Source organism: Carettochelys insculpta, chromosome 27 (genome assembly GCF_033958435.1).
Source record: "Carettochelys insculpta isolate YL-2023 chromosome 27, ASM3395843v1, whole genome shotgun sequence".
NCBI classification, from domain to species: Eukaryota; Metazoa; Chordata; order Testudines; family Carettochelyidae; genus Carettochelys; species Carettochelys insculpta.
In genome coordinates this window covers 7,969,516-7,980,723 of record NC_134163.1, presented here as the reverse complement: position 1 = coordinate 7,980,723, position 11,208 = coordinate 7,969,516, and the positions used below count along the sequence as shown (strand labels likewise).

Sequence of the window (11,208 nt, the reverse complement as noted above, 5' to 3'; positions counted from 1 at the left end):
TTGTGGTGGTTTGGTACAGCCTCTTCCTTAGCCTCTCACCTCCCACGCCGACCATAAGTGAACACCCCCTCTTAACCCCTAAGCATCTAGTACTTCGCACTGCAGCTTCCCGCAGGGCTGCGTGTACATCATTCGCTATCCCAGTGATCCTGGAAAGAGGTTAATTTACTTGAAGGAAAAAAAAAAAAACAAAAAACCCACAAACAAAAAGCACCGCAACAAGACACACTAGTGCCTTAGGACCAGCTTTCCTCTCCCGATGCTGTTGTAGAAGCCTTTGGTACCATCTGGCCCATGAGGCAGGCGCATCACCCCAGGCCGAAGGCCCAAGCAATCGGGCATCTTTCTTAATGCCAGAGAGCTGCAGGGTAGAGCTTTGGTTTCTGGTGGCTGGGCAGCCACCCGTTGCCGCTGGACCCACGAGCTGCCAGAGCCAATCCCGCTGTCCCAGCAGGAATCGGACGATCTTCGGAACTCTGGACTTGTGTCTGGGCTGGAGGAAGGGCTGTTTCCCAGCTCAGCAGCCAGGGGCAAAGGGCTGTGGGGTTGAGCCAAGCCTCTCTTGGAGAGGAGAGGGCTGCTGAAGAAGCAGGGTTTGAAGCTCATGCCCAGGCTGCAGAGGCTGCTGGAGGACCATGCTGGAGCAGAGATGCACTTCTGCATGAGGATAGGAGGGGAAGCTGGCATACTGTCAGACTCTGAGGAGCTGCAGAAGAAAGAGTCCCCTGTGGGGCAGGCCAGCCTCTCAGACACCAGCTGCTTCCTGGCTAGCTGGTCCACCAGCTCCCCCTCCTCTGCATCATCCCGCTCAGCTCCACTCTTCTTTTTGGACCCCTTCCCAGACAGACGGACCACCTTGATGGTCTCCCCAGCGGGGGGGCCCTGACCATGGTTCAGCTCCTCGTAAGCCTTCCTGGCGCTTTCCAGGCTTTCGTATTCCACCAAGGCACAGCACTTGGTCAGGAGCTCGGGGTAGCGGGAGGAATACTTCTTCACATCGGAAGGCAGCTTCTTGCCTGGCCGCAGGATGCGGATGGAGGTGATGGCACCGAAAGGGCTGAACATTTTGGTGATGGTCTCAATGAAGCTCTTCTGGTGAGACGGCGATGCGCCCTGCTCCCGAGGAAGGAGATTCCAGGCTAGGAGCAGCTTGCTGGGCGGGAGGCTCAGAAGAGACTCTGGGATGGGGATTTTCCTTCTCACCTTTGTCCCTTCTTCATTCACCTCCAGCAGCTCTGAGAACTGCAAGGCATGGAGAGTGATCCTCCAGTCTCGGGTGAGGTATTTCACCTGGTCACAAGGAGGAAGGGAAACAATAGTCTCTGACCACGAGGCTAATCTAACTGCATCTCTTCTTGGTACATACAGACCAGACCCCACACTCTAGGAGCTCTGGTACAGTCCCTGTGAGACATGCCTTTACCCAGAGCCTCTCCCATATGCCCATGCCCTCAACCAGGAGGTCACTCAGAAGCTTTGTCCCCATCCCAGTCCAGGGCAGGATTTCCCCCACACTGCCTCAGTGCAAGAGAGATAGGCAGTGGCAACATTGAGTAGGGAACAGATCTGGGAGGGAAGGGCAAGCGGAAGGTGCAGATAGAAGGGTCAGTCCAGGGGAAGCTTCTGAAAACTGCCCTAAACTGAATACTCTGGAACATGTTCCTCTGCCCGAAGCTGAAATACATGGTGCAGGAGGAACATGCACTAAACTGTCTAGTCCTTGATCAGAGACTTCTGAGTGCAGGCTGCTCTGAAGACAGGGCCTAAGAATTACTGCCCAGGGGCAGAGGCCAGTCCCCTGCTATTGCAGGCAACTCTCCTAGAATCCCACAAGTTTATCCAGCTCCACCTGAAAAGTAGTCCCCCCCCCCCCCCACACACACACACACACCCCCCCCCAGGAGGCTGTGAAATTCCCTCAGCTGCATCAGCCGTGGAAACAGGGCACATTGGGGGAAAACCACTTCTCAGCTACAAAACACGTTTCACCTTGGGGGCCCCTTGCATACAGTAGGAAAGCAAATCGCCCACTGAGGGAGTCATTCTGTACACCAATGCCTCCCACTGGTTACTTTCCTAGTAACCAATGGCCAGCAAATGCCAACAGGCCAAGTGTGTGTGTTTTAATACCATTATTTCCTCCTCCTAAGCTCTCCTTGTTAACTTCTACTGCTGCCCTCAGGCACCAAAGCCCATCTCTTCACCTCTTTCCCTTAGTATGCTTCAGTGACCCCCCCTAAGAAAGGGGCTTCTCTTTGCCCTCAGCTGCCCTCACAGAAGTGTAGGCTAGCATTCAAATCTCCCTCACCCCCCAGCAGGGCCAGAAGTGAGAAGAGCTCACCTATGCCTCAGCCTTGGTTCTCACTTATTTTCACAGGCAGGTGCAGGGAGGGGAAGGGAGAAGAGGTTTCCTAGAGGGCGTGGCCAGAAGGAAACCATTAGATCACTAGGTCTGACCTCCTGCAGCACACAGCTTGGAAGCTTCTGTTCGGCTACACCTGCACCAAGCCTAGTAATGGGCCTGGGACCCCCACCTCTTATCTAGTTTTGATTTGAAGACTACCAAGGGAAGTGCTGGTTTCCCATACACTCCCCACCATAAAGTGCCTTTGCGTGGTTTGAATACCCAACAGCTGGTGTGATCAGGGCCAAGGTGAAGACTTGCTTTCCAGTAGGTCTCCACCCTTAAGAGCAAGGTCCTGCCTGCGTCCCATGAGGGGTGCTGTGTGGCCAGCAGAGGATGGTTCAAACCAATGTGAAGCCATTTGGATGCTCAAGTGGCCTGATAGTATACACTCACATCTCACACAATATTTTCACGCTAGCCAAGAACAGCTAAACCTAGGTTGCCCAAACCCGTTGGGAAGCAGTAGCTACTATAGTAGAGAACTAGCCACATTATTTGACAAGGTACTTATTGTTCAAGCCAAAACCACATGTGGCCAGTGGCTAAGGCATTGGACACCATGGAGCTAAACTCAACTCAGAGCTTGAATAAATCAAAAATTCCAGAAGTGGCAGCCAACACTTGGCCAAGATTGCTCAACATTGGAACTTAAGGTTACTCTCCCAAGTAAAGTGACCAAGTTTCTACGAGCCCCGAGTAACCACTGCTTCCTGGAGCAGTCTATGAACGGTGCTTCTTTTTGAAAGTGGTCTGCTTTTCTCTGCCCAGCTCCGTCACAGGATTTACAAACCTGAGCAGAGGCTCCTACTGTTGAAAACCTTCACGAAAGTTAAATTTTTTTCACCCTGAGAGCCCTTATGTGACTGTTAAGTGCTCTGCCAGGTTTTTTTTTTTTTTTTTTAAAAAAGCCACCACACAAGCCACCATCCATCTTCAAGAATTTCAGCCACCTCTGAACTTATGCACAGCCAACAACAGAACAAGGCTGCACAGCAATTTTGGATGAGGACTGGCAAGAAACCTGCATGCCTTTGAGATGGCCAGGGAGCAGAATGAGACCCAGAAGGGCCAGGGATCAAGCTGTACATTAGCAACCAATGTCATCAGGCTGTTAGCTTAGGCCTTCATCCTAGCAGGGCTCTCTAACCTTTTTATGCCAGAGGTCATGTTTTGAGTTTAAGGGCATCACAGGAGCTACCTCACCCCTCCCATGCTCTCCCCTACCCTCACTTTCATCTAGCTGGGGCAGAAGGGGAGGGGTGCAGGCTGCAGCCAGAAGCACTTACTACAGGTGGCCCCATGCTGCTCCTGGGGATGCTGGTTCTCCAAGTTCAGGCACCTTCTGCATTCAGGGAGAGAGGGACGGGTCTCCATGGGCTGTGCTGCTGCCCATCACCTGCAAGTGCTACCGCTGTTTGCTGGTTTCCGGCCAATGAAAGCTGCTTCACAATGTTGGAGGTGGAGGCAGCACCACTCCCAGGGCTACAGAGACCAAGCCTCCCTACCTGAGGCTCGTGATCCACTGGCAATCACAATTAACATGCTGCTGATCAGCATCCTAAAGGCTACAGCACTTGGACCCAGGCATGGCTTTCCCACTAGTGCTGTGGTGGGTAACCCACAGGCAGTTCATGGCCCATTGGGGTTCTGTGGACAGCCCACGAGATACATGGTTGACTGTTGCCCACACAGGGTTGCCAGATTCTGCTGGGTTTCCATCGGTGTCTTTTTTTCCTACTGGCATTATAAAAGCAACACGTCAAGTGAGGGCATGTAACAGAGATGCACTGCCAGTTGGACACAACACTGGCTGCAAGGGAGAGTATAGCTCAGAGGCAAAGTGCTGTTATGGTTCTGTCAACACAGCCTGCAAGTTTTTGGTACCCAAATGCAGTTAGGAAAACCACCCTATCCCAGGACAAAGTTACCAAAAATCTTGCAGCCCCTGAGATGAAGGAAGGCCACTCACCCAGCCCACTCACTAGCCCAGGTTACCCATCACTGCTGTAGTCTCAGAACCATGAGGTTAGCAGCAAGAAAGAGCCACCCACCTTCTTGAAAGAGGTCAGCAGTTTGATGCTGACAAAGCCCAGTTTGTTCTTCTGCACATGCTTCAGGAGGAAGGCGTCCTTGGCCAGGTTTTCGTCAGACAAGTAGAACTCCACTTGAGAAACAATCCTCTGGATCAACTGTGCGTCAGGCACCGAGGAGTCACACTCAAACGAGTCGGACCCAAGGACATCATTCGGGTCATAGAAGCTCCTACAAGCAAGACAGCCAGGAACCTGCCCAACGTCAACGCACGTGCCGTTGGCATGAACAAGCACATGGGCTCTTTACTAATGGTTGTGCAGCTGCAGCTCGAGGCTAGGGTCACTGCCACTCACAACTTGTCTGTAAGTGGGTGACCCACCTACAACCCCCAGGTACCATCCCACAGGCCAGCCTGGTGCAGCTGCCATGGAGGAGGTCATTGGGTTCATTCATACAAGGCAGTCCCAGGTAGGGCTTCCAGCCTTCAAGGCAGATACACAGTACTCCGTCCACCCCACCATTGCAGATTGGGTCAGCACCACTCAGCCATGGAGAGGGAGGTGACTCAGTGAGAGGTCAGCTCTGGATTGAAGTACTAGCACCACACAAGTGTGGAGAGGTGCCCATGTGCCCTACCTATCTGGGTTACAAAGCTGGTGAAGGGAGTACCGTGTGATGGGTACAGGAACACCAAAAAGCAGGGCTCTGTTCCAATTATCAGCACTTGCATGGACTGGCTTTCCAGGCACTCATCTTGCAAAAGCAGGTCAAAGGCAACACACAAGGGGTGGTTGGGGCGGGGGGGGAAAAAAAAACAAGAGATACTTCGGATTTGTTTCAAGAGGATGGGGAACAGTCTTTGGAATTACTGTGATGCTGCTAGATGTAACCAGATGGCAGTATTGAAGTTTAACCCAAGAACATGGGTGTTTAACCAGACACTGAGCATTCAGATCTAAAACGAAATGCACCACAGCTATCAGCAAGTCCCATTCCTACCCCGACTCCATTGCTGTTCAGCAATCATACCTATGCCAGCAGGGTTACATCTACACTAGCCCCTTCTTTTCCAAAGAGGCATGATAATGAGTGAGGTCAAAAGATGCTAATGAGGCACTACCATGAATATTTAGCATCTTATTAGCATAACAGCAGCTGCAGCAATTCAAAAGTGCAGCTTTCGAAAGGACCCACCAGTCTTCAAAAGTCCCTTATTCCAATATTCAAAGACTGGAGGGTCCTGTCGACATGGGCGGCTTGCAATTCGAAAGGGGGCACTTTTGAATGGCCTCTGCTGCCTTTTGCTAATGAGGTGCTGCATATTCATTGCACCTTATTATCATATTCTGACCTCACTCATTGCCATGTTCCTTTCGAAAAGAAGGGGCTGGCATAGACATAACCCAAGACAGTCATGTGATGCCAGAGAACTACAGTGCTAGAGGGAAGCCCAGGTACGGCACATTTGGGAGGGACATCATGTTGGGTCAGCCAGGGATCCCTCCCACAATCTCTGAAAGAGCAGATTTCCTGATTAACTCTCCCTCTTGATCCCTCTGCCGCCATCATCTCCTAACTAGGATGAGGTCATCTCCCGGGTGATGAAGACAAACCCTCACCAACCAACAAAAGTGAATTTTAGCAAATGCCTTTTTGGAGGCTCACATGAAGCGAGCTGGGGTATTTTGGCATTGCAAAAGGTTCAGAAAAGGGCCACTAGAACAATTAAGGATGTGGAACATGTCCCATATGAGGAGAGGTTAAAGAGACTGGGACCTTTCAGTTTAGAAACGAGGAGACTGAGGGGGTTATGATAGAGGTGTATAAAATCAGGAGTGGCACGGAGAGGGTGAATATAGAAAAGTTATTTACTTGTTCCCGTAATATAAGAACTAGAGGCCACCAAATGAAATTAACAGGTAGCAGGTTTAAAACTAATAAAAGAAAGTTTTTCCACACAGCTCACAGTCAACCTGTGGAACTCCTTGCAGTAGGACTGTAAGAGCATTCAAAGAGCTAGATAAACTCATGGTGGTTAGGGCCATAAAAGGCTGTTAGCCATGGGGTAGGAATGGTGTCCCTGGACTCTGTTTGTCAGAGGCTGAAGATGGATGGCAGGAGACAAGTCACTTGATCATTGTCTTCAGTCCACCCCCTCTGGGGCATCTGGCACTGGCCACTGTCAGCCAACAGGATGCTGGGCTGGATGGACCTTTGGGCTGACCCAGTAATGGTCATTCTTGTGTTATGTTTGGCCTAGCCCCCAGCAGGTCACTGTGGGCACAGCTTGACCTCTCGGTTCAGTGTCTCAGCAGAGACAGGGAACTGGAAGCTTGTCTCTGGGAGCCCGCACATAGGCCTGGTGCCTGTAGGACGGGGGTGGGCAAGATACAGCCCACAGGCCAAATCCAGATCACTAAGTCCCTTGGCCAGCCCCTACCACTGTGGCAGGTGGGAGATCTTGGGCTGCACCGCCCCTGCAAGATCTCTTAGCATCTATTGGCTGGAAATCAAAGCCTCTTGGTGCCTAGGAAACTGACCAATAGAAGTAGAGATTTTGCTAGCAGTACAATCTCTCAGCTACCATTGGCCAGCTTCCCAGGAGCTGAGAGATTCTGCTGAGGCAGGGGCTGTGGGCAACCCCTCCCCTGCCAGCACAGGGAGCCACATGCTGCCTGAATGCACAGCTGGCGAGAGCCTGCCTCTGGCACCCCAACCTGTACCAGGCCACAGCCCCCTTCCTTCAAATTCCTGCTCAGCCCTCACACCCTAATATGCACCACCAGTAAATAGATAACAGACACCTACCCGTCACAGTGCTCAAAGAAGTCTTCCTGGCTGAGCGAGGAGAAAGACTGGCCTTTGCATGGAAGGAAATGCAGAGCAGAGAAGGGGCTGGATTGCATTTGCAGGGGGGTACTGCACCTGGGCAGGGAACCAAGCCCCAGGGCCACCAAGGAGCCATGGGAGGACATAGTGCTGCATCTAGCAAGGTATTAAAAGAGAGAACTGTCACAAGCAACTTCAAATGCCACTTATCAAAGGAGAAGCTGCTTAATGACCACTAGGACTAAGCCCCAGAGCCTCTGGTCTTTGCACAGCTGTTACAAACATAGGATAGTTGCCTGAGCCCCAGCACCTCATCTTATTGATTCAGCCCTGCTAGGAGCTTATGACTAGGAAACAGCAGCACATACACTTTCCCCCCCAGCCCCAACACCAGGGATCACAGAATCCCAGGGCTGGAAGGGATCTCAGGAGGTCATCTAGTCCAGCCCCCTGCCCAAAGCAGGATCAACCCCAACTCAATCATCCTAGCCAGGACTTTGTCCAGGCAGGACTTAAAAGCCTCTAGGGACAGAGGTTCCACCACCTTCCTAGTGAAATAGTTTCCCCCTAATATCCAACCTACACCTCTCCCTCTGTAACTTGTGACCATTGCTCCTTGTTCTGCCATCTGACACTACCAAGAACAGCCTCTCTCCATCCTCTTTAGAATCCCCCTTCAAGGAGTTGAAGGCTGCTATCACATCACCCCTCAGTCTTCTCTTCTGCAAGCTTAACAGCAAATACCTTCAGCCTCTACTCATAGGTCATGTGCTCTAGGCCCCTAGTCATTTTCATTGCTGTATCCCCAGAAATGCACAACAGGCTCTAGGAAAAATCTGGGCCCCTAGGCAAAATAAAACATATAAAAACACCTGCTGCTTACCAGGTTCACCATGTGAAGGCACAGTAAGAGCCCACCAGCTCCTTCTGCTACATTATGAAGGATCCTAAATTATTTCTTTTCCTTCCACCTACACAAACTAACCCTGAAAACAATGCAGAGGAACTCCCATGGGTCCTGGGGGCACTGGTTTATAACAAAAGCCAGAGCCACCCAGCAAACCACACCTCAGAGCTTTGGGGGTGAGAGGAGGCAAACTAGCAGGCAGGTGAAATGTGTCCTTGGGTTAAATAGCTTCACCTGCTCTGTATGAGACATGCAGGAAACAGGGCAGAGCCCCAGGAGAGGCTGGTTATGCAGAGGCTTTTGGCTTTCCAGCACACAGCTGAGCCCTGCCTAGGGCTTGTTATGCATCTCACCATACTATACTGCGAGGAGCTGGAACAGAGGCATGAAATGCAGTCGTAACCCACCCTGTGCGGGCCTGTTGTGCAGCCTGAGCTCCGTACAGGGAGAAGCTGGTTGGCTCTGGCTGTAACTCTGTTGGGACAGGGAACTTTTTGGGAATGGCCCTTTTGCAGCTGCAGCACCCATGTAAACAACTAATGCATCAGCTGCTGAACTAGCTTCTCTGCAAAGGCTGGAGAGGGTCCCATTGAAGCAGAACCATGAGCTCCCAGGCTCCTTCTTTGTCACTAGACTGGGGGTGATGCTGAGGGTAGCCCAGTCCAGGCACAGGGCCCCTGTGCTCCCAGAGGACAGGCTTTAATGGGGCAGGCTAGGACACTGCAGGGGAGGAGCTAGAGTGGAGCTCCAACACTGTCTCCCACCCAAATGAAACCAGGTGCTGCTGGTTTCTGCCCAAACCCTACAAAGGCCCCAGGCTGGCATGCAGCTCCCAGAGCAGCCATGAGACTGTTATCACAGAGGGAAGTCCCCACTGTGACCACAAGGAGCTGCTCCTTAGCAAATACCCATGGGTGCTGCCTGGCACCATGAGCACAGGGCTGGGGGTGGTGTGAAGTGATGTGCGACCCAGGTGTCTTTTCCTGCCCTGTGGGGGTGGGGGAGGAACACGGGCTGGCAGGAAACAGCAGGTGGCATCAATAAGGAAAAGGGAGGGGGAAGAAAAAAACAGACACCCCTGTACCTCCCCCCAAAGGTGGGCCCAGGCTGACCGGTGCCGGGGGGTGGGGGGGGTGCACACACTTTCTTCCCTTTCCCATCTCTCTTGCACCTCTGCATGGGCTGTAAGAACCCGTCTGTTTCTCTCTCAGCTGCTTATGCCGGGGCTGAGGCGTGCATAGTGTGAATCAGGGAGGTGGCACAAATGTGCTCCCTGGGTCCTTGGCCCGAGGCTGGTCTCCCAGTGTAAAGGGATTCAGGGGTCCCCAAGCACTGCACCCCGTCCACAGCCAGAAGTGACCTTCGCTCAGCAGGTAGAATAGAAAGTGTGTTAGTCAACAGAGACACAGGGCAGTGCAGAGGTGTCAGTCCAACAGGCAGAGACAGTCAGTCCAATTCATCTTGGGGAGAGGAGGCCCGAAGGGCGCCCCCATCTGGGGTCTAGCCCCCTTCTTTTTCCCTCTCCCCTCAGCACAGGCTAACCACCTTCCCTCACCTTCTAACTGCCACACACACACCATTCAAACCAGCTGGGCTCCTCCCCGCTCTTTGTTCAGGGACAGAGGTGTTACCTGCCAGCTTGGGTTACAAACAGGAGGCGGTTGTCCTTAGCCTGTTGTTCACACACATCCACCCTCCACTACATCACCACCCCCAGCGCCAAGCAGCTCCCAGGCTGACCTAAATTTCACCATCTTTCCTTCCCCCTCTGCACGCTAAAGGACTTCCCAACCAGCCAGCTCTACCCTCTTGTGAAATACCAGTGCACATGTCTGCCTGGATTCCAGCTCACGTTTAGTAGTGTATTGACAGAACAATAACACAATGAGCTGTGGATCTGTAAGCACATCTGGGACAGGGCGTGTGAATTTTCTGCCGGAAGCAAGGACCAGGACAGATCCTAGGTGGAGTAATAGAAGGGGCTCGGACAAAGAAGGGCTGAAATTCAGACGGAGAATGCAGAGGCTGTGCCACAAGAAAACATTCTATGTGCTGAGCTCTGCCAGGATGCAGAGCAAGTGCCGGGGGGCCGATCCTAGGGACAGGAACCATCCACACTGCTCTGATGGGAAGGCTGGTGAATGGACCTGCTGTGTAACCCTTTTGGTCTCTGGGGACTCTGTGCTTGTTTGCCAGAGCGCCGGGCTGTCTCACAGATCTAGTTATTCAAGAGTTTTCCCACATCAGCTCTAGCCTTCTAAAAGAGGAAGCCAAATTAAAAAACAAGAACTCTGGCTTTCTGTGTCTCTCCGCAGTGCTTTGGTGGCGGCCGGTGGAGATGCTGCATCGCAAGGAGTTGGAGGGCTTGTGCTGCAGCCCTGCGGTGCTCCTCTGCCCGAGCAACTGAGTACCACTCAGCACAGCTCCTATAACAACTGAAGACACAAGGACTCCACAGCCAGGTAAGTGCTGGGGCTCGACAGACATAGTGGGAAGAGCTCTTCCCCATGAGGCGCCAGCTGTCATGTGCATTTTAGCAACAGTTAAAAAATAGAGCTGGAGCCAAGCCAGGCAGGTCCTGGTTTGAACTCTGCCATAGGAAAGGCAACTTTGCTCTGGGATTTTGTGTTGGGCACATCCGAGAGGCCTGGGTCACACTGGGCTGCAGAACCAACCAGCATCAGCAGCTTTACACATGCTACGACCCTAGACAAAACTCCTCTAAAAGAACTGGGAAGAGGACCAGTGAGTCCTGCATCCCAGCCCTCTGCTCTAATCACTAGACAATACTGCCTCCACCAAATCACCTCTCCCTTTGCTACAGGTGTTAAATGGTTACCAGTAAGCTTCCTGGTAAGCAGAAGGCCTTTGCCAGTTAACATCGGTGCTGGCCAGCTGCATTAGGCTGGAGCAGCCCCACCTGCGGAGGGCCGATCAGGCCAGGCAGTGGGTCCCACAGCTGTGGCAGGACCTCACAGTCATGGCAGGGCCAAGGGTGGGACCTAGGTTAAAACAGTTAACTGGTTTGTAT

The 11,208-nt window shown here is 52.4% G+C and overlaps 1 protein-coding gene across 1 annotated transcript; it reads right to left on the bottom strand.

The window, feature by feature from the left end:
• Window positions 1-228: 228 nt before the first annotated feature.
• LOC142002488 (la-related protein 6-like) lies at window positions 229-7,416 on the bottom strand. The gene is made up of 3 exons (XM_074978634.1): window positions 7,250-7,416; window positions 4,459-4,669; window positions 229-1,290 (listed from the first exon to the last, which is right to left on the bottom strand). The coding sequence occupies exons 1-3, from the start codon at window positions 7,414-7,416 to the stop codon at window positions 229-231; spliced, it is 1,440 nt and encodes a 479-aa protein (XP_074834735.1).
• Window positions 7,417-11,208: the final 3,792 nt, after the last annotated feature.

Excerpts from the sequence above, each read along its gene's own strand:
- LOC142002488 (XM_074978634.1), bottom strand. The coding sequence starts at position 7,416 with ATGTCCTCCCATGGCTCCTTGGTGGCCCTGGGGCTTGGTTCCCTGCCC. Across the intron at positions 4,670-7,249 it reads TTCTTTGAGCACTGTGACGG|GAGCTTCTATGACCCGAATG; the intron begins GTAGGTGTCTGT and ends TCTTGCTTGTAG. Across the intron at positions 1,291-4,458 it reads TGCTGACCTCTTTCAAGAAG|GTGAAATACCTCACCCGAGA; the intron begins GTGGGTGGCTCT and ends CCTTGTGACCAG.